Source organism: Cygnus atratus, chromosome Z, assembly GCF_013377495.2.
Source record: "Cygnus atratus isolate AKBS03 ecotype Queensland, Australia chromosome Z, CAtr_DNAZoo_HiC_assembly, whole genome shotgun sequence".
In the NCBI taxonomy this organism is placed as follows: domain Eukaryota; kingdom Metazoa; phylum Chordata; class Aves; order Anseriformes; family Anatidae; genus Cygnus; species Cygnus atratus.
The window spans coordinates 62,113,600-62,137,783 of NC_066396.1; the positions used below are offsets into that span (position 1 = coordinate 62,113,600).

The 24,184-nt window shown below is 37.9% G+C and overlaps 1 protein-coding gene across 10 annotated transcripts in view; it reads right to left on the reverse strand.

The window, feature by feature from the left end:
• The window catches only part of MCC (MCC regulator of WNT signaling pathway), a 207,507-nt gene that overhangs the window by 35,353 nt on the left and 147,970 nt on the right, over positions 1-24,184 (reverse strand). For all 10 annotated transcript variants that reach the window (XM_035562606.2, XM_050716463.1, XM_050716464.1 and 7 more), the window contains 7 exons: positions 21,018-21,181; positions 15,737-15,943; positions 5,498-5,644; positions 5,096-5,185; positions 4,283-4,431; positions 2,371-2,511; positions 427-527 (listed from right to left, as the gene is read on the reverse strand). In XM_035562606.2, the coding sequence (XP_035418499.1) occupies positions 427-527; positions 2,371-2,511; positions 4,283-4,431; positions 5,096-5,185; positions 5,498-5,644; positions 15,737-15,943; positions 21,018-21,181 (999 nt within the window). The remainder of the gene's footprint in view (positions 1-426; positions 528-2,370; positions 2,512-4,282; positions 4,432-5,095; positions 5,186-5,497; positions 5,645-15,736; positions 15,944-21,017; positions 21,182-24,184) is intronic.

Here is a 24,184-nt window from a genome sequence, read left to right on the forward strand (position 1 = left end):
TTTTAAACAGACTATACTCAGCTTTGGGGAGGGGGTGTCAATGTTGCTGGTTGAAACAGAATCTGTATTTGCAGTTACCATAGTAGTATGGTCCTAAGCCACATGTGCTCATGAGTATCACTTAATTATTCCACTCTGTACAGTTGCATGACTGTAGCTGCCTCACCACTGCCAGAATAGGCACCTCCTTGTGATAGCACACGCAGGTTAATTTAAATCGCTGGTGAATTTTATGATTTCATTCCAGGCTCTCTCTTAATTTTCCCCTCTTCTTTCGGTGTGTAAAATTATTTACTTAGTCAAAAACAAGAAAAGCGCAGAAAGCCTTCTTAAGTGGCAGGTCATGAGTTGACATGCTGTTATAACTAACTCTAACGCTAATGAACGTGGAAAAAAATACAATAAAGTGACTCATTGAAATCTTACCAACAGAACCAACTCCTGCAGCTCTGAACTGCCCAAGAATGAGACTCTGCTCACTTTCTGCCAGTGCCAACAGCAGCTCATATGCTTCTATGCACTGTTCACTGAAAGAGAAAGCAAACAACAGGAAAATAAATCACACAAAACATATCTATAATTTGGAAGGGAAAAATACCCATGATCAGCAACAAAAGAGAGGTACCTGATGAGCTACATGATTCCCTACCCTGAGTCTAGCAGCTGAGATATTAAAAGACATAACATACATGGCTTCTATCACAAACACTCAACAGTCTCTCCTGCCTTCTGATGGTCCCAGGCTGGCCTCAAGTAATTTAACAAGTTAAAGCGGAAGATAATGACCTGATGTGAGGAGGTCTCCAGAAGCATGTTTGAAACAGTTAGTAACATGACTGACGGTTGAGATTATTCCTTTGAGAAACTCTTTTCAGACCTTCCTACTACATAAAATGTAGTATTCTATACTATACTATATAACAATACTATATTATAGAACAATTCTACACAAAGTATAGTAAGAAGAAAATGTAAGAAAAACACTTGTTTCCTGGCTGTAAGATTTTCCTCCATACAAGTCAAAAGATACTATGTAGAGTTGTGAGCCACTCATTCCTGTTGTATTTTAATGCTTTTGAGAACAGATACATGACTATACCTATCTGCAATTAACATTTCCTTATAATTTGCCCAAGGCTGAGAGTAACAGAATGCATTCTTTAAAAGGTACACAATTTCTACTAGGACCAGAAGTGCCTGTTCCAAATTAGTTGCAGTCATAGTTGAGTAAGACCATCTTTTTATATACAGTTAAAAGTAAATTTAGATACTTGTAATCAAATACCAAGCAATTCACCCAAAATTCTTACTGATTTTGGAAAGTCACTCTGAATTACGTGGAGTGACTCTAAAGTCATTCTAAATTACATGGAGTACAGTAAAACTCCTTGGTCCACTGTTCTTGTGAAAGGTGCCAGACTAGTACAGAAATACAGACTAATAGAAACACACAGAATCACAGAATCGTCTAGGTTGGAAGAGACCTCCAAGATCACCTAGTCCAACCTCTGACCTAACACTAACAAGTCCTCCACTAAACCATATCACTAATCTCTGAATCTAAACGTCTTTTAAAGACCTCCAGGGATAGTGACTCAACCACTTCCCTGAGCAGCCCATTCCAATGCCTAACAACCCTTTCAGTAAAGAATTTCTTCCTAATATCCAACCTAAACCTCCCCTGGCGCAACTTTAGCCCATTCCCCCTTGTTCTGTGCCTTAAGACCAGAAACAGCAGACATAGCCCACACCTATATATAACTGAAAGGAATGGAACACTACTGCTTTCATAGGAGAGGTATTCAGTATTTTTGCTTAGGAAATGCTCTGCTTTCAGAGGAAATGTCTGAAGCTACTCATGATGGTATTTGGGCAATGGAGACACTGCACTTATGAATATGTTATGCAACTTAGAGAATCATGATACAGTCCTTCTCCTGCTGTATGACAAGAAGTGCTAGCAATGTTTATCAAGTATGATGAGTTCCTAGCAAATATCTGGATTTTTCATTCACCCACCGCCCAGATATAACTATCATAGTAGCTCCATGTGTGCACAAAGGTACAAAAGATAAAATAAATTTTCCCAATCTCAAATGTTAATTCAGTATTTGAAAATGAAAAGGTAAATCCATATATAACCAGTAGACTGAGTTTGCTGATGCTGAACTAGGGCTGAGATACACTTGTACCAATAAGTTCAGTTATGTAGTTTGTCAGGTAGTTTAACCAACAGCACTTTTTTCAGGGAGGAATCAAAAGTTAAGAGCATTACTATGACACACCAACAATTTCACTCTCAGACAATTCTATCAAGTCTCCTCTGCTCCCCCTTTCTCTGGCTAAGCCACCCTCTGCATAGGTACATACCTGTATTGCAACGCAAGCCTGAGAGCTGTGGCGTTGGACTCGTACTTTCCCACAAGCATGCTCATCCTCTCAGCATTGCTCTTGCACTCTTCCAATGTTATTGTCAACAAGTCATTCTGGGACTTCAAGTGCTCAATACGGCTGTTGAAAAGGAATTATTTGCTTAGCTTGCAGGCGCTGTCCTGAAAACTCTAAACCAATTGTAATTTAAAACAACAAGACCATTTAAAAGAACAAGACCATTTGGTCTATTGACAGCAGTAGACCAATGATGACAGCAAAACCTATCAGTTCTGTGTCCCATAGCAAGAGCCAAGAGGGTATCTGTTTCTCTTTGGACAACCTCTTCTCGTCTCTTTCCCGTAAAATTTACTAAGTAAAACATAACCCTGTGAAACAGCAGCAAGCAGAAAGCTGTACCCTTATTTTGTAGCCACAAGACTGCATAGGATAATTACTTTATTAACCTTTTCCTTAATCTTTCTGCCTCCATTCCTCACTTCTTGTTACCACATTTGCTTCTTGTTTTAAGTGCTGTATACATTAATGCAATGTGTGGGTGTGTGTGGGGATCATACAGCTACATAAATGTCCCTTTTCTTTGGACTGTTCAGAATAACTGTTTCATTTAGAGTACAGTTTAAGCCATGATTAAAGAGGTAACTTCCAAAATATGAACTGAGTTTCAGTGACACAATGAAATCTCCACAAATTTGGCAATGTTCAAATCGTTGGTCAGCTTGTATCAGAACTTAATTCTAATATTCTTCTAAATGAGTTAAACTCTGAATCTGAAAATAAGGCTTCAGAATATTAGTATTATTGATTATTCTCACTGCTGCTAACAACAACACACATCAATTATTACGTCTAATCACAAGAGTTGGACATATACTGTGAACAGACAAGTAAATGATTTCAAAGCTTAGATGGGTAGCTAGTAAAGAAATCAATGCCATAATCAACACTGAAATCACTGATTTCTTAACAAACACAAGAAAGAGAAAGGCTAGGATACTATTTCCTCAGTGATCAGAATGAAGCCCTGACTTTCCCAGTTGCTAGACCTTCCAGATGCTTCACCTCCTATTTCTTCTCTGACACCTCCTGTAATGACACAATGTCAATGCAAAATTTGTGCAGAGAATAAAAAAAAGGATTAAAAAGAGTGTAGTACTATTGGAACAGGAACTACGAGTAACAGAGATATTGTACTGATCAGACTGAATTTGAGATAGCTGTGGGGAATAAATTTGAGATAGCTGTGGGGAACAAAGAACTTTGAAGAACTCTGAAACATGATTCTCATGTTCCTCATTCGCAGTTTTTGATCTTATGTGCCAAACAGGTCACTGAAGCATTGGTTTTGATAGAGCTTACTGAAGGATAGCGGCAGTATTTTAACTGCAACACTGCAACAAGAACACTGCAATCTTTCTTCTGCAGCCAGAAGTCTATTCAATGGTATACATGCCACACCATCATGTATCAGTACATCTATTGATATGATAATGATATAATTCTGCTTCTTCAGGACAAAGCAAAGCAAGCTATTTCCGGAATGACGGATAGTAAGTAACGGAAATTTATAGCATTGATGTGTTTTATGGAAAAGGATGCTATACTATATCTACTTGGTTGGCCATAGTGAAGGACACTCTATAGTCCAAACTAGCACAGATGAAGGCACTGTGCTGCTCTAATAATAGATGACAAAATTGTCATACTCATGGGAAGAGTCCTTAGCATATGATTCAATCTTCTCTTCATCAACTACATTTCATGCTTATCTGCAGCTGCCACAGTTGAGCTTGGACTGAACTGTGAAATATTCAAAAAGAGAAAAAAGTAGCAACTTCAACAGAGCTAACAGTGGAAAACACAACTGAGCACATCTAACTTTTCACCTTACCTATTTAATCTCTCTGTCTCCACTTCAAACTCTCGGATTTTACTTTCAGAGATAGCAGATCCATGTGAATAAAGAGTCTGGAATATTTCCTGGATGTTTGAGCAGTCTTGGAGGGAATGTGCCAAATGTTCAGCCACAGTACTAGACACCTGCACAGGTTAGTTAACAGATTATTGTGAATAGCAACCAACCAGATTCCTCTCAGAGGTAGTCTGAATTGAGAGCTTGGTTTCTTTGCTCACCTCAAGATATTCATTATTCGTTTTTTACTATGAATTTTACATTCAGTAGAATATTTATAAATTTCTACTCTAAGAAGCTATTTTTATTTAAAAGTCTACCAACCAAAGGGTGAAGCCCATTATTTAATGATAGATTTAAAAAGCCTGAACAGCAAGCTATTTACTTTCTTGAAAGCTTAGCAAAATGTCTGAGCCAAGCTCTTCAGTGAAACAAATATTAACACACAGTAGCAACACCATTGTGGATTTACATTGGGGTTGCAAAGCAGAATCTAGTTCTCTGATGGTTTGGAAGTTGTGGAATGCAACTAGTCTTTTCTTGAGGAGTTACATTTTGGACTAACTGACTCCAAAATTATCCTCTTAATGTTACTCAGGTTATGATTTCTAGCCAACAGTCATGAGAAAACGAGATATTGACATCAGGTGAAATCCTCTCCATTGAAATATCTTTTTCAATATAACTTTTACACTTTCTTCAGTTAGCTCATATTTTAATTTAGTAAGAAAACAGTGCTAATAGAACACAATTCATCTTTAGAAGATTTCATGCGTAATTATTGGTCCTTACCCCTATGCTGCTGATTTCTGATCCTAAGACAGGTCTGTCAGATGATGAAGACTCTGATCTTGTCTTTGACAACTTCACTCTTTCAGCAATCTAGAAGTCAGAATGCTGTACAGCTTACACAGGAACCATGAACATTATACAAAATGCATTTGTTCAGTAGCCATATTTACAAACCTGAAGTAAACTACTGTAGAATTGACACCTGTGTTGTAACTGAGAGAATTACAACCATTGGCACTTTATTTCTTCCTGCTGCTGAAGTTCATGGGCCTGCTTAGGACCCCAGAAATTTCTCAAGGGATTCTACATATTTCCCAGTTAATTATACCCCTGCACAGCAGCTAAAGGAAGCCTGCTTCTCACAGGTGATGTGAAGCACAACTGAAACACACAATAGCTCACCTTGGCTATGGGAATGTCATTGCTACTGCTGCTTGTGCTCAGCTCTCCCGTGCTGGGGTTAATGGGTCGATTTGCAGAAGTGAGACGACTTGGACTGGATGGGCCTGTTGCCTGCACACTTTGCAAACGCGTCTGCAGTTCCCGAACCTAAGAATAAAACGAAGTTCCATTTTACCAGTCTTATGGTTTAAATAGTTCAGGCAATTTCTCATCATTCTAGCCAAACCTTGGCTTCAACACAGACGTTGTATTTTGTCCTGTGGTGGCTGCCAAGTTTTCATGTGGGAACAGATGCACGGACATTATTTTAAAACTTCATCGTTGTCAAGTTTTTAAAAACTATCTGCCATGTGCAATATGCAAATGTAATACGGTAGAGTAATTACTTTATGTTTCATCTTGTTTCATATAACCCCTTCAGTGTAGCAGTACTATAAATAATGAAATTATTCTCTCTGATGTGAAGCTAATACTCTAGCCTTAGATTATGATGTCTAAACAAAAAACAAAGGTCATGTTGTTAATGGAAAGCTCCAATGTTGAAGAAACTCTTGACATAAATATATCACAGGATGACTTTGTCACATTTAAAGGTCAAAAAAATTCAAACGTTAATCATGCTTTCAGAACTATATCTAAATAAAGCTATCGTACAGTGAGCAATGTACAGAGAAGAAAATACGAGGAAAGTGCCCAACCAACAGTTTGCAGAAGCTCTCTGCAAAACACTGTTCAGCCCTCATAACACATCAGATACTTGAACAACTGACATCAAAAGAGTTTCAGGACCTGCAAGAGGAGGACCTGCAGGAGCCAAGGTGTACTACTGAGCAAAAGCTTATAGTGTTTACCTTGGAATAATTCTTAACAAAGAATAAACAGTCTGCTTAACACAACAATTATGCCGCAAGGTAATGTGACAGAGCTCATTCTTCCCACAGAATAAGCATCCTGGTTGGAAACAAAGAGTGTGAGACAAGAGAAGGGGGTGGAAACATAAAAAGGAAGTTTCCCTGAATGTAGACTGTTTACTTTAACATGCAGGTTTCTACATGCATTGTGTTAAAACAGTCCACCTGCAAAACAGAACTTGTGAAAATTTACCAAAAGTCCAGTGAATGAGTTCAGTCTATTTGATAACCCCATGAAGCATGAAATAGCCCTGATACCTATTCTATAAAAATGGTGGGATATCCAACTGTATATAATACTTTCACACAAAGAACAGATTAAGCAAGCTGACAAAGCAAACCTTTGTCAGAAAACATCAAAGTTGCATTAAAGCTTTGGGTCTTCTTCAGCTATAGGTTCACTAAGTGCACTGTCAGTGCTTCAGCAGTCTCTGTTTGAAGGAGTGGCAGTCAGCACCCTCTCTGCACATGTACAGATCCCTTCAAGCTACTACAGAGAGGAAAGAATTCAAGCTGGAACTCTCTCCAGTCACCAAACTAGTAGTATCTTACATCTCCTACAATCCCCCATAGTCTGCTTTTACTTTCCTGAAGAGTCCCATTCCCTCTGCCTCAGAATTTATGCAAACTGAAGGTCAGGTAGTCTGAGGACTTCCTACAAAAACGACAGAATTTTTAGGTAGGTGCAAATCATGAGGAGGAAAAACAAACAAACAAACAGAAACAACAATCACAGATTCTTTACATAGCAGAGTAGAACAATTGCATGTTCCTAATAAAAGGCTGTAGGGGGCAACAATAAGAGCACATTAAAGCTAACTGCACTCATAACTTCACTGTTCAGCCATGGAGGAGTGCTACACCTTAAACAAGGTGAAGCCAAATAGCTCCTGTGATCTCTCTGGTAAAAAAGAAAAAAAGAAAAAAAAAAGTGAAGTATACAATACCTCCAAAGGAAATCCCCAATGAAGGAAATTTACTGAAAAATTGATGCGGGCATTTGTAATTAGACTTAAGATGTAAAACTCTGGGACATCATAAAGTTAACAGCGAAGTGTATGAAGTGCACATTCAGAGCATCTATCTTCTACGTATTCTCAGCTAGGGCCTCCATTGTTCATAAAGACATATATAATTTCAACATGGGTACAGCTGTACTAATGCAAACCTTAAGGACAGAAGTGCTGTACTGCTGCAAACCAATCATTTTAGCCTGCTGATATGCATAAAACTGAAATAAACCATGTATGTATGTTTATACTTGCAGATGTGGTATGCCAGTGCAGACAGGATCTGTACTGTGGCATTAACACTCACTGGGAAAAAAAAAGCAACCCCAAAATTTCATTAAATTAAAATCACATTTATTATTATTTCTTTAAAGCCACGCTATTCCAAACTAAATTCCCAAGTGCTTAAGTTAAAGTATTGCTTATAAGAATACAAACTGGAAAATCAATAGGAATGCATTCTTCTTAAAATCAAATCCCCGTCTTGATGTCCAACTTAAAAATTGCTAAAATATTTACCTATGCCTAGAAGCTAGCCCTGGAAGATTTCAGTCCAAACATGTGTAACATTCTAAATGTAACAGCAACCAGGAAGCACAGTACTGAAGTTGATTAAAATACTACACAATCAGTTACACCAAAATTTAAAGTTACCTGACGTAAGGACAAAATTAGATAAAACTAATGTAAATAGGTTTCTTTTAGTTTACGTTTAATTATTTATTTTATTAGTGAGAAGCAGTTATTGGCCACAATTACAAAGGCAGTTATTCTTTATGGATATCTAAAACAATATTCATAGAAGAAAGAAAAATGAACATAACTGAGACTGTAGTCAGGCTAAGCTTTGCTCAAGAGAGCATTTATAAAAGAAAACACAGAGCACAGCACATTTATGAATTTGTGCAAGTCTTTGCTTTAATACCATATCACATAAGCAACCACAACTTAAAAAAGCATGATTAAGCTGTCTGCTTTCTTGATATATTTACTGATCCAGGCTTTCATCTGAGAAATTACATACTAAATTAACTGCTATAAATAACTGCCCTAACTTTAGCAACACTGAGTACTGGATGGTAATTCTCTAAAGGATAACAGAACAATTTTGTCTTACCTGCAAAATCACTGATTTCACAGTTCATACATTCAATGAGTCAGAATCTCATAAAGGATTGCCCTCCCCCCCTCCCCCAGTCTGCCCAGAGACAGCTTGGATAACTATTTCTCGTCACCAAAACCTTCTCTGTAAATAGAGCAGTATGTAGAATCTCCTCAGAAGGTACTTTTCCACGCTAGTAGTAATAATTTTAATGGAACACCAAAGAACAGGAATCAAGAAAAAAAAAAAAAAAAGGAGTTTAAAAGAGGTGTCTTCATTGGATTGGTGAATGCATGAGTTATGAAAGGACAGGTTTAAAAGCCATGGCTAAAAATTGTCTGACCACCTCATCTACCATCTTGAGTCTTGTCACCGTCACGATATAAATTATTCTGAAGGATTACTTTTTTTAGTAGATAGAAAGTAATTGCAGTACTGCACATGGGACACAATAAACACTTGGAAACAGATGAGAGAAGAAGGGCAGATCTTACAGGAAACGAATGACAAAGTTGGAAAAATCCAATGGGTTAAGACAAATTAGGCAAAAAAAAAAAAGTTCTGCTAAAAGACAGGAAAAAGTGGATTTGTGAGTTGGGGAGGAATAATGTGGAAGGATTTAAACACAGATTTCTTATGTCATTGCATCATATTTAGTTTAAAGATGGGAACATCCAGAAGGATTATCAAAATTGCTATAAAGTCCTAAAATTCTAAATTGAGGTGGAAAGTGGCAGACAAGCAGATCTAATTATATGATCAGAAAAAACAGGCTCAGGAGAGACAGAGGTTAAAAAAAGGAGAAATCCAAGGAAACACCTGCGAAAACCACAACTGAAAAAAAAATAAAAGAGGGGAAGGGGAGAGATCTGAACAGCCTGAGAAAGCCGAAAGAATTATAGAAGTAAAGAAGTGGTAGAACCTTGGAAACATCAGCAGAAGGAGCATTAAGTGAGACACAGGGCAACAGAGTCATTAGACTTCAAAGCAATAGATAGCCTAGTTACCAATGTTAAGTCAAGTGCAAACAGATGTTCTCAGGTCATTAATATAAACTTACATGACCTCACATTTTATTTATTAATTTGGTATTTAGCAATTGCTCAGTTGCATTTCTATTTCTTTTTTCTTAGAAAGCTGAGAACTGGAGAAGGAAATAGGGAGAAAAAGCATAATTTGTGTACCTTAAGGACTAAATAAAAAGACAGCAAAGATAGAAGAAAAAAGGGGGATGACATGCTACAGTGATGTTGGACTTACAAAAGACTTCAAAATTGATTAAGAAGCATCAGGGACTTGTTTGCAGAAATGAAAAATAGGTTATAGAAACTACTTTAGTGGAACCTGCTCATTGTCTATAACCATAAGTCTAAGAAACATATTTTACTCTTTGTGTTTTACACATGCATACTCACAACTACATGATTTTTTGGCATATCCTAAGTAAAAAACAGAAATTATCCATTTTTACTCATTTCTGAATTCAAAGGACACCTGCTGCTTTTGTTCCTAAACCAAATAAGAGGCATGCCTGAGATTCTTTTCTTTCTACTCTACTTGGGACCTGACTCAGTATCTCTGAACCCTTTATGTAACATAATTGTTTGTTTTCTAGCATTTTAATACCACATCATTTTTTTCCTGTTATAAACAGGAGGAACATGAAGTACAACAAACCACAGGAAGTGAGTATCTCTCCCACTTTCCATTTTATTTATGCATGCTGCAAATCTGTGGAGGAGAAGGTGGAAAATGCAATACTCATGTGATGACTCAAGCTGCTCTGAGTGGTGAGGGCCTTCCCCACCTTGGGCACTCCAGAAACATTCACTCATGCCTAGGGCAATTGTTTTCAGTCAGATGTAGCTTCTCATAAATGTTTGAGCAACCATCACCAACAGGCCTAACAAGGCCTGATTTCCTACAAATTGTCTGTTTTGGTTGACTGAATATAGTAGTCTTGAATTGCTGTAAGCCTGCATCGTACAAATGTATTTCCTTGTATTTAGGGGAGCCTTCTCAATGAATTCTCTGGAGCTGAATCAGTTCAGATGAAGCATCTACAGAATCTCTCTCCTCTACAAAGAGATGTAATTTCAAGAAATACATAAGGATTTAACTCACTGGAAGCTCTACTCCTCTGGCAGGACTGAAAATCAATCCACAATTTGAAAAATTATTTTGAGAAGCAGAGAAAGGGAACAACACACAGACACATAACTGTCTACGGGAGAGTAAGCACGCTGTCAAGGCTAATACACACAAGATTTTTAAGTATCAGGAGAATTTACAGTGCTCCATACACGTTACCGGGTGCTCTACAGGAGTCCCTCACACTGTGCTCCATGCTGATCCATGGGAAGGATCTGGGTGCTGCACCTCTTTGAGGGATGCGAAGCACGGAAATACAAGGATGTGACACTGGGTGCAAAGGCTGGATCCTGAAAGCTCCAGGCACAAACTGGAGAGTTCTGACCCAGGCTAGCATACAGTGGGAACAAGCACAAGTGAGAGCAGTACACCTATCTCTTTTCCTCATTTAATTTTAGATTATTCACTGAGCTTTTCCATACAAGCTTGGAAAAAGAAGAACAGCTTGCATTCTACTTTAATAGCTGAGATCTTGCTGCGTAAACAAATACCATGCAACTGAAGGAGGTGGAGAACTGGAAATACGTTTCTGATGCTACTGCAGGTTTCTGGCAAGACTCAAGGTGACCCAACAGCTCAAGGATCACTTTAAGCTGTGCAAGCTTATAATAACCTCTAAAAGCCCACAACATATCGGTGTTCTTTAGCAATCTGGAGCAATGCCTTCTGATCCCAATGTAAGCGATGCCAAAAGAAGGAGAGTCGAGCTGCTCATGCCAGCTTTGTGTCATCTGAGAACAGTGTGGGCTCAAGAATGCCTGCATGGCCAAAAATCTGACTCGTTCTGTGGTCTGGGTAGGTTTCAACTGCTTGCAAGAATGAAGTATCTTGGGAGAGCCCTCATATTAAAACAGTTTTTTGGAGCAGGAGCAGTCTGGGCAGCTGGAGAGATTACGCACTAAAACTGCGATTTTCTATACTACTGTGGGTTATATTTTCATTAAGGTTTTAAGTCAAAGATAGCTAAAATATTAAGTCTGTTTTTTTTTTTTTCTGGTTAGTTTGGTGAATTTGGAGCAGATAAAAACAAACAAACAAACAAACATGACAATTGAAAGCATTTGATTAACTGCACTCTAAATTGTAATGGTGACATATGGTTTATGCAGAGAATAGACTTAACAGACATCCAGAGCTGACACTGCCTTCTCATTTTAGACTTAGTTCTTCACAGCCTCAGGGAAGCTTGAACATTGCCCATGCTTATCACTTCTTATGCCAACACACTGCAGGGTACTGAACCATGGCACTGCTAATTTGTCAACTTTATTTACTTATTTCTCATTAAAAACAAAACTAAACTTCTATTCTGCAGTCATGATACAGGTTGTATGCTATACACACTATATTTATTGCTCATCTGACTTGGCTGGTGGATACAAGGGATTTTGCCTACGAACACAAATACTACTTCTACTACTGCTTATGCCTGTTACTATATGCCACTATATGCTACTATATGTAGCAGTTGTAAATAGCACTACTCTGATTCCAATTTTATTCTAATATTAATCCCAGGAGCTGGTACAGAAGTTCCCCAGCATCTTATTTGTATTACTGGATTCAGAACTTTGATAAATTTTGTGCTGGCAAGCAGCTTCCAGGGCACAGACCAGCCCAGATCTAAATAAATTTTATTTTTAATATGGCAATATCACGCAGAGGTAAAATAAAACTCTGTATTATGAAATTAGCTACACTGCAGGCACCCTACAGAAATAAGCAATTACCTCATTTACTAATGACCTGTGAGAAACAAACTCTTTATATATGTTGTTCCATAGCTACTGCTCTAGAAAGCAGCACAATCTGTTAACTGAGCACATTAAATACCTAATTAAATTAAATCTCCAACAAGCCTGAGAACAATGTATTGAAAGCACTCTGCCTGATTACAGACATTGGTCTAAAGTAACAGACCTATTGATCTGGCCAACTTCAGCTTATTTGCTTCATCCAATTTAATTTGAGAAGAACAATAACTAAATTTTAGTTGGATCTCCTTTTCTACTCTCCAGGGAAATAATTTGAAGTGACTCTGAGTTCAGGTACCATATAGAAAATATTCAATAGGTCACAGAAAACATTTATTTTGTTGCAACTACGGACACAGAGTTATATTACAAATGCAAATATGGTTTCCAGTACAACAGTCGCATAGTGTTGCTGCCAGTCTTATGTCATAGACTTCTCCAGTGGGGGCAATAAACCAGTTGCTCTGCAAGTTCAGGGTGATATTAAAAAGCATATTTCAATAACGTCCTCTGTAGGTGCAAACTAAGTGAAAACAACTGAAAAAAACCCTGCCAGCTGGGCCTGAATACAGTTTGTTTGATTTTATTATGCACGTGCCAATCCAACATTAATTCTTCACCTACTGAAAGGTTACTGCAAGGTATCTATCCAATCTATCCAAGAAGAATTTCCTTAATTAAAAAAGAACCAACTTTTATACCAACTTGTTCTATACTCTACACAGCTCACAATTTTTACAGAGCAGCTTAAGACTTACTATCTCCATGGTCAGTGGTCCAAACACAATTCAGATCAGTACTGTCACCCTGCTGGTACCATCTGACAACTGTGCTAGCCAATTACATGAAGCAAGTTGATGTCTCAATTCTGTGTCCACCAGAGATGCTTCCATAGCAGACACACATTAGTAATGCATGCAGCATCCATGCTAACAGCTCAAAAAGACAGGCCAACAACTACCAGATCAACACTATTAACACACCACCTTTTCATTCCGAGTCACTGCCTTTACAACAGAAATTGTGCATGAATTTCATAATATAGCCAGCAGTTGTGTAGTTCCACACATGCTTGGGTCACTGGGAATTCCAGTAGAGTCTGACCAATTCAAGCATTATCCACATACACAGAACTAAACAGCATTTTCTTCCTCATCTAATCCAGTCCTCTGCTATTGATGGCAAACAGACAAAATACTACAGTTCTGTGCAGAGATACTAAACCTAACACTAGAATTAAAGCAGCTGTATTAACCAGGTGAATTAAAAGCATTTTTTCTTGTTTTGTTTTTCTTTTGATACCTTCCTAATGTCCTGGCTTTGACAGGTATCTATACAGTGATATGTTTCATCATACAAACATATATTTAATATTTTCAAACTCCATTTTCAAATTACTTACTCTCTCCTTACTCTTTCTTCAGAACCACAATCCTCTTGTCTGTTAGACACTTCATAGTCTAATTTCTACCTAGTAGCCTAACATAGTTGTGGATAGTTTATATTCATTTTTTCTTGCTCCATTTCTGTCCCTAAACTTGAACAGCCATTAGCTCCCACTGTTACTTGCTTTCTCCAGCACTTGAAAAGAGAAATCATATTCAGATTTTGCTTAGCCAGGTTAAACAACACAATCTTTTAGTCACTTCTACAAATAAGCTGACCATTTTTAAGACCATCTTCTACATCTGTTTGTCAATTTAAACTGAATCTTTTTAAGCGTAAGAGATAAAAACTACATAAAATATTACAGATCGGATCTCACCACTCTTCACACAAAGTGCAGCAGTCTTTCCATTCTCTTCTGGAAATATCTAATCTGGTACATCATAGGTTTGCATTTTCCTTCATGCATCAATGGCTTATTCACATGCTGATCCCTGAGGGTACAAACATCAATTCTGCACCCCCTCCCCACCCCCCTTTTAAATTTATTTTAACTGAGGAGCTCCTGGTTGTCATTATAAATTCATTATCAATCTTTTAAACCCATGAACTTCTACTCCATACTTCTCAAAATGTAATCCTTTTTCTACTAATTCTATCCTCAGAGGCATCTATTCTTTTCTTGTATGATATCCCAATACTGATCTACATCACCTCTAGTGCCAGTATCTGCATTTCTCTAAGTAAATTTCACAAGCACACACTTCTGTTCTTTTCTGCCCACTCCCTGCAAAACTTCTACAATGTGCATAAATACTACTTCCATAGCTCAAGGTGGTACTGCCTCTATTCGAAAAGAAGTGTCTGTCTAAGATCAGTCCAAAAATGTCAGGACTGAAAACTACTTACACTTATGGTATATAATAGAAATGCATTTTACAAAAAAGTTGGAAATGGTTTTGCTTTATGTAACTTAGTATTAAGAGAGGCTAGAGAGTTTTGCAAAGGTAATTTGTGTCTTAGTATCTGAAAATTTGAAGTCTCACACAATGCAGCTTCATGCTAAAATGATACAGTCACTACAGAACAATGTTGTTTCAGAAACACTGTATTTGCATAAAGGGTTGCTTTGCTGCCACTAGGTAAAGAGCAACACTTCCTGTAATTTTGACAAGGTACAGTGGTCTAAATTGTTACCCAAACTAAGCATGAATTTTAAACAGCCATATTTTAATAACAAAATTATTTGATATCTCACTAAAACTCTGCAGATATAACAGGGACAAAGTTAACTTATTATAAAAGTAACAGATGTTACGGTCATGTTATCTTGATCTTTCTTTTCTGTAAACAAACTTCCAGTTTTCTTACTTAAGACTTCACACAAAGCACAAAGCTGTTATCTGAAATAGCAGCACCATAAAACTTAGACAGGGAAACAGAACATGGCTGGGACTACACATTGTTCTGTTCAGAGAATTATTACTCAGTGACAGGAGTCCTGTTCTTTTTCTTTCTCCTAATCACAAATTGAATTCCCATCAAAAAAAAAAAAAGCAATATTTGTTGTTTACAGGAAAAAACATGCCTCACAGGAAAATTCACTAAATGAACATCTGCTTTCTCTATCGACGAGTTACATATGCTCCACTGGAGATGAATATCAGAATTCCTGCCAGCACATGTTTTCTGACTTCAGGTTGTTGTACACCTTGGCTATTCATCACATACTCTTTTTCAATAATGTTCAGGTTTGTCCTAGCTCTGTCATTTATATATCTCAGCTTTAAAAACAGAAAACACTTAAATCAGTACTGGAAGCATGACGGAAGGGACACTTGCTCTAATGACAACATTGCACAGGCTAGTTTTCCCCTGTAAGAAGTGATCATCTATGCAGTGTTCAGATAGTCATAAGGTCTTACCCTTCTACGCAATCTGTCTCTCTCTTCACGAATAGCGTTCATGGTGGCCTTGGTCCTGTTCAGCTCCTCCTCTTTGCTGCACAGCATGGCAGTGAGGCTCTCATTCTCTTCCCGCAAGCCAGCAAGCTCCTTTTCCCATCGAGATCTCTCTTCAGACAGATTTGGATAAAGGTCACGTCCCAGTACACCCTCAATCTCTTCTACTGTCTGCAAAAAATACAGTCATCATAAAAGAGAAAGAAGCAAATATGATTGAACAAGACTAATGATACACAGCACAGAAGTGTGTAACAAACAACTATATAATTATGTGCAAGCACCCAGTCCCACAACACCATTAGTTTGCTTCTCTTGTTTGGTATTAGGAACAATCATTTTATTAAAATATTTTGTATTGACCAACACCAAAGCCAAGGGATGTTTTAGGTGCAAATTGGCTCTATTACTTTTGTAATACCCACAAATGACAGCAGTCCCTGTTAACTTCATCTCAAAACATTTTAAAACAAATTAATGACTACTTGCTATAGGTAAGCACTGAGCTTGTTGCTTCCCTGCCTGGTTAACAGGCAGAAAGCAGCAGCCTGTCCATACCCTGTGGTTGCATGTGAAGGGCATGGGGCCTTTCTTAACACCAGACCAACTTCACGCAAAGGGCAGGGAACAGAGTACAGAGCAGAGGACTCTTTTTTTCCCATGTCCCTGAGCATATTCTCTCCTGGAGGGGACAGAGAAATAAAACAGACATTGGCTAGGCTTACACAGTACCCAAAGATTTTACAGCCCTCCTGCTGTCTAAAATAGGCTGGGTTACTGTGGGACTTAACGCCTTTTAGGATGTTCCATGCCATTCCCTCATTCACAACTATGGCTTGTAGGCACCATTCAACACAGAAGAGATGGAGCAAGTTCCACTGGCTGGAACTGACCTACATGCACACACCACTAGCAAGTCAACACTGCCATGCATAAACTTTTAGTCTTCAGACTGATCATTCAGTGTCTTAAAATTGCTTAACACTCAGGTAACTACTTCTAAGCAGTTCTTACACTATTATGCAGTTAACATATGCTATACTTGCATTAAATTTATTAACTTATCCAGGACCTTTGCAAAAATCAAGAAACCTCCAGCTGTTCCTTATGAGCTTTTGGATCTCTTTTAAATCAATCTGTGTTACATGGTAACAAGAGACTTGGAAAATAAATGAACACATGACATTAGAAGCAACCTAGAAGTTTCATTTCATTGGACATTCCAATAATATGTCACAGCTAAAACCTGTACTTTTAAGTGTAATATGTAAGATAAATAAGTCGTATACCAAGGTAAAAATAGCCCATTTAGTTGTTTTATACAAAAAGAATTTGATTTTTATATATAACAAAAATGAAAAAGTTTATGTCCTTAACTAGGGAGGGAATAAAAGGTCCAACTAGAGTACAGCTGAAAAGGACAAGCCAAGTTGAAAACAGCACTGTTTTTTTCTGCAGGAAATACTCCCAGCATTTTCAGCAGTGTGACACTAAGGTGACATATTAGTCACATATCATTATTTGTCCATAATAATGAAAAGATGGTCATTTATTGTTTTCAATCCATTAATGTTAAATACTTTTTGGGTATAGTGAAATTCCTTAGCGGTAATGAAAAAACACTCATAGAAGAGGAAAAAAACAAACTACTTCCATCAACCAATTCAAGATTAGACTATAAGCCTCTGTGGAAAAAGTAGGGACAAAACTTTTGCAGTCAGGTTCAGTTTATTTTTTTAACTCATATTTAATCTCTCCCCCATAAAACTGCTGTACATTTAGAGTCAAATATAAAATCCAGTTGACAGAGTATCTAAATCATAATTCTATTTACATATTTAGTAGTAAGCTTCAATTTATTTTCTACAGAACAATGTGCTGCATTATCTCTGTAAGACAAAAGATGCCACAATCCTTCCTTATATTAATTCCACTTGCACCTACAGGTCTCAAACAAGGTAAAACTGTTTCAGCACATGATGAGGAGTTCAAGTTCTAAATAAGCACTGGGTAATTAATCTTACAACATGAAGAAAAGCTTTGTAACGGCAGGAGCATTCTCTCTTTATGATGCCAGCTTTATTTTCAAGAGTGCCTCTTTGTTGCTGTCTTCTCCACTCCCTTTCACCCCCACACCTTCTCTCCTCTTTCATGCACTTCCCCTGTTGTTCCCTCAACCCACTAATGCCAAGTTCTGCTGCTGTCTCCTTCTTCCTTATTCCCCACGCTCTTAGAGAACCCCTTTGTTTTCTGAGCCTCTGCTCCTCCTCAGAGCACCATTGTGGGTGATAAGCACAGAACAACACTGAAAGATGAAGCATCAATGGCTCATGACCATGGAGGTATCATCAGACAGAGAGGCTGCTGCTGCTGTTTCCCCACACCCTCCATTGCTGCCTGCACAACTACAAACTTCAGGCAGTGATAGCATCAGCATGGGCACATCTGTCATACTAAGGGCTGCCCAACAGTCCTTAACAAAGCTGAGGGACCTTTCTGCTTGCTTCTGTGCTACCTCACTTTGCTCTGACCAGTATCCTTTTGATGACTGAAATACCACCACTGTTCTCTGGTTTGATGATCAGCACACTACCTCCTCCACACAAATAAAACATACCTATTGTACATGGATGTAACTCCCTAAACTACTATGTGTTTTTTTTTTTTTTCCAAAGCAATATTTCAGAGCAGTTTTAACAGGCATGCTGCTGCACAGCAGATAAATTCAGGTCTAACTTTACAGACCGAATTACAGACTGGTTTCACAGACTGCATTACGCGTGATGTTTTGAGCACAGGGCAGGAAGTCATATCATGGTAATTCCAGTGTTGTCTCTGACACTGTCATCAGTACTCTCTGTATCAGTATTCTTACAAGAGGTGTTGTGTTATGCATATGATGTTAGATGAATCAGCCAGCAAGTATCAGGTTTAAAAGATGCAGAAAAACAGTACTTTTTCACAAGGCCTAACTCAATGGTAGAACTTATTTCTACCAGAATTTATGGAGGACAATAATTTAGATCAGTCCGAAAACCATCAGAAACAAACATAGAGGAAAATTACACTCAAGACTATTAAACTCAAAGACAACATCTCTGGCTCAAGATGTTCCTAACTGCATTTGGTGGAAGCATCTATGAAGGAAGGAGGATAAGGACATACTATGAATGTCCTGTTTGATGCAGTTTTCCCATTAACATCTCCTGCCAGACAGATGGATTTTCGGTTCAATCCAGATAGCTGTTTTCATGTTTTAAGTAGATAATGTTTAGAAATATTTACAACTTTTTGAATCACTAGTTTGTTAGTACTTGGTATCTGCTCCCGGGTCTGATAGTAATTTACTCTTCAAAACATCTGAAGCATTAACCAGCATATTCTGTGGAAATTTTCTAAAACAAATGATAGCTGTGTAACTGTCCAGTTTATCAGATGATCTGCTCATTTCAAGGTCTTCTTGTTCTTTGTGGGGCAGAAACATGTGAACTAGCTAGGGTCACATGACTTGCATAAATAAACAAGAAAATTTACCAGGAATAGCATTAAAAAAAAACAAAACAAACAACAATGAAATCTAACCATTAAAGCAAAAGGATTCAAAACATTTAAAGGCAACAGCCCACCAATGAAGAGAAGAGCCAACAGTCAAAGCACATGACAATGTTCTAGTTTTGCATTCATGATTCCATCTGTTTTAAAAGTCCCTCAGTTCTCAATCTGAGAAAGCAGGAAAGGAGAAACTACCTGCAGCCATGGATGGAGCTGCAGACAGAGGCTCTACATGTTGGTGTTGCTACATTAAGAACAGTAGTGACACGCTTCCCTAGCTCACAATCTGAGCATGACAGAGAGTCTTATCTTCTTGAAAGGTTAACATCCTTTGCATGCTATCACTTGTCTAACACAAACAATTGCAGGCTCTGCAGCACAGGCAGTGGGGAAAAGCATTCCCCTTCCACGGCCCAAAAATGGCTATGAGATTATGTGAAAAGAGAAAGACTGTATTTTGTACCAGGAAGAAGCTGTGAACAGTTACTCAGAATAATAAAAGTTTCATTGCAGTTAATTTGAATCAACAGTGAATAATGTGCCTAAAACAAAAAGCTTGAGAGGAACGCTTATGGCAGCTATTTTGGCTTTTTAACTGAATCCTCTTCCTGAGACAGTTCTCATCTCCTCTTACTTTGGATACCTCTGGGGACTATACATGGACCAATCTCTACCTGTTTTCCAAGATCCACAATCTCTCTCTTTCCGAGTACTGACTTCTGAGAACACTTAATCCTAAAACTCCAGAAAATGCTGGGTAACATTCAAAGTATTGATCCTAATCTTCTGAGACACTCAAATAAGCTGATTTAAGACCATTCCCAAGAGATCCAGGAGTCAGTCTGTCTCTCTCATACATACCCATTCTCCAAACTGCTACTCAGTATTGATTTCTTTATAGGCAATTATATTCCTCAGGCACCACCAGGAGCAGAGGAGACTTTTCCCAGTAGCACACCAAAGGCCTACCTCAGCAGTTCAGAGTGGTCACAGATCTCCCCACTTCAAGAGCAAAGTGTCAATACAATTGCTCTTATATAACTGAGTCGCTGATCTTTTCCACCTGACACAATAAACTTGTTCACCTCTTCCTCCATATGTAGCAAGTATTCTAATACGCGTCCTACCAGGCATTCCTTTTTATTACTCTCTTATATGCATAATAAAAACTAGACATGCAAGTATCAGGTGAACTATCTGTTCCCCATTAAAATTAATATACCATAACATGTTTTGTTTTAAATGTTAGTTTTATATTTTAAGGCAGCAAAGTCACAACTTACGTACAGTTTATGGCATTTTACCTTCAAGTTTCAGCAAGTATTACATACTGTGCTTTCAGTTACCAGTCATTAACTATCTGTGCGACCTTGGGAAAGTGACAACTTACTTTCAGGATTAACCTTCAGAAAGTAAATTAACTGATGAGTGTCCTAATTTCTCTTATCTCTGAAATGAGTATAAGACAGATACTTTACTGCTTAGAGACCAAAAGTCTATTAGTAGCTCAGTGCCTGTGCCTCAGATAATTTAGTGTAAAACAGGTGTACTACTACCTATCCAACATATAAAATGAACTAGAGTTGATTTCTGTGATGCACTTTGATTTGAGAAGTAAAGTGCTATTTCTACAGAATATTACCATGTCTCATGCAATATGCACAACACATTTAGAGCCTAATGTTACTGTTACCTTAATGGCTAAATCACAATGTTCACTGGCAGTAGTGAGCTGTTCAATGTGCCTGTCCACCTCTGCCACCGATAAACTGCAGCTGCTCTTCTTCCTCCCACAGACAACATTTTCCAGACCTGTCAGCACTCTTTGCAGTTCTGAATTCAAGTCACTACAGTTATCTAGAACAAAACAAACAAAACAAGCATGTTACATTGCAACAATAAGTGACTCAATTAAAGAACAAACTCTCGCCCATGAAGTGCAGAACAGCTAAGGCTCCTTTTGTTAAAAGCATGTCCTGATAATCTGACGTTTTTTTTTCCCCACCAATTGATCAGCGTAAATACTATAACTACATCAACTGAAATCATGAATTACCTTCAATCTTACAAGTAACACTCCCCCTACTTATCCACAGTGTTCACTCACAGTTCAAAAACATTTTTTCGGAGGACAAAATGTTAAGATTTACAATTTAAAATCTAAATTAATAATTACAATTTTAAAATTTAATCTTAAATGTTATGTTACGCCACTTCTATTCTGTTCTTTTTGCTATTCATGGCCTACTATCCTGATTTGATTACCCTCTAAGGTTTTTCTCTGTGAATTCAACAAGTCTTCTGCCTGGTACATTCAATGACATTATGATGCTCACATTCTGGTGATAGATAGCAGTAGTTTCTATGGCAGACATGGTGGAATTCACTCTTAGGCTCTCTCAAACATGACAGTTGGTATTTCTGCCTTACTAGTTAAGAGCTTGCAATAACAAGTAGTGCACCATGTGACAGCAGTGCATCATCAGTTCCTATACCTTATTAAAAACAGTGGCGCTCTTGCTGCAGGGTGTTATTTCTACACTACTGCTCCAAGCATTCTGCCACAGTCAGAATCTCCTAATTTGAGCCTCATGGATGGGGTACTCAATGGGGCATAAACGAGTCTGATACTGGACTATATCTGAATTTTAATAGACTGGAGATATCAGATTATTTTAGACTGCCTTAAAAACTCTTCATACAAGAGAAGACTAAAAGAGGTGAGATGAAAGGACGAGGTGAAATTGAAAAACTGTAAACTCATTACAAAAAATATACATCCACAGCATAATGCATATAAACATGAACCTACTGCTGACCAACAGAAAAGAGTGTATAATGAATTCATCACAGTATCATATAATAAATAGGAACGGACAACATGCAAGCAAAATTCCACTCCTGAAGTCCTGAAGAAGTAGTTTCAGACTAACAGCCACCTGTCTGTTTTAAGAATACCAAAAATCCCTATAGTAACACACATTTATGAGTGGCATATACCACGCAGGATGTTTAATTGTAAAAATATCTATTTTATTTTCTTGAATTCCTTTGTTTCCCTTACATCTTATATAACATACTTTGTCATTTCAACAAACAACGTTCACAAAAGGCCTTGTATGCTCAGTTTTGCTCCTACAGTAACATTTTTCCCCAGAAAACAAGGGCTTACAATAATGAGAGACCTCCATTACCCAGGAAATCAGAACAACCTGATCACAAGCTCTGCAAGACATACTGAGGAGCATTCATAGTTCTAGCTCTTGCTGTTTGATTGCCTGTAGCAATTGAGCAACATATCCAAATACATTAGTGTATCATGACATACTACCTTTTTTGTTAAGTCATTGATGCTCATTCTGTTAGGTCAGTAAGCAGGGCTATGCACAGTTATTAGTTATGATTCTATGATTCTAAAATATAAGGATAATATATATATATATTTGCATGCATGCACACACGAAAAGGATTTATTTTCAAAGGAATAGTGAAACAAAACCCAGACAGGACAAAATCTTTGCACAGAGGGATAACATGGAAAAATGCAGGAATTCCTAGTGAATGTTCTTATTTTGTGCACTGCTGTATTTCACTTCATTTCCATTATTTCCGACTGTTAGCAGAAACTTAAAAAGACAACTTGCCATTAATGTACAACTTCAGTTCCTTCCCATGAGGAACAAAACCAAAGCTCTCACCGAAATACTTCAGCAAGATAAATGCTGAGTACTAAATTAGTTTGAAATTTGTGGTTCAAAAAAGTAAAAGAAATGTTTCTAGAAATTCAAGACACTGCAATACAAATGTGCTGTGACAGGTCTTGCATTTATGAACAAGTACAGTTCAGGAGCTGGTGTATTCAGTTCAATTTAAGAAGTCATACAGAAAATCTCTTGCATATGGTTGCTTACAATATCAACATGTTATTAACCTCCACTTGAGGGCAATAAATAGTGTGCCCAAAAGTCAGTCTGCTCTCACGTCAATTCTTCTAAAAGGTGCTTAAAGTTCTCAATAATAAATTGCACTGCTCCAAACAATTAGAAACTCTTCTACTACAGTGTCCTATGTATTGAAGCAAAATATTGTATGTTACTTGATAACAAAGCCCCTTGTAGCATTAATAGCTTGATATTTAAGGTTCACCAAGTTCTGCAACAAGGCTTAAAACTGCTGTTTTCAATTATTTCCTAAAATACTGCTTGTGTACACTGTCACCCACTGAAGCTCTCATGCACCAATATGGTTTACCCAGGGAAGAAAAGGAAGATCTTTCCTCTTCTTTTCTAAGAGTCATAAGCTCTCCTGAACAGACTGCTCCATTTGAGACTCTGTAGCTATTCTACATAAAGGCACAGAGGCTGTTTCATAGTCACATAGTCATTTAAGCTCATAGTCATGGAGAAGTTCCAGCATTTGCTTTGATTAACACAGCATTGATTTATTTATTTCCTCAACAAATGTTTTGATTGGCATTTCACAGGCTATGATGTACTTCTCCTACAAGGATGTCTTTCTGCTATGAGAAGGCACCACTGAGATCTTGACAAACTAGAGGACTGGACAGTTACCAACTGCATAAAGTTCAACAAGAGCAAGCGCCACATTCTGCAGCTGTGTTGGGACAACCCTGGCTGTAGGTACACATACAGACCGGGGAACAAGAGGCTGGAGAGCAGCCCTGTGGAAAGGGATCTGGGGTTTCTGGTAGACACGCATGTTGAACATGAGTCAGCAGTGACTGGCATGGCTAGCCGGTCAAGGGAAGGGATTGTCCCACTCTGCTCTATGCTGGTGCAGCCTCACCTCGAGCACTGTGTGCAGTTTGGGGTATAAGTATAAGAAGGATATAAAACTATT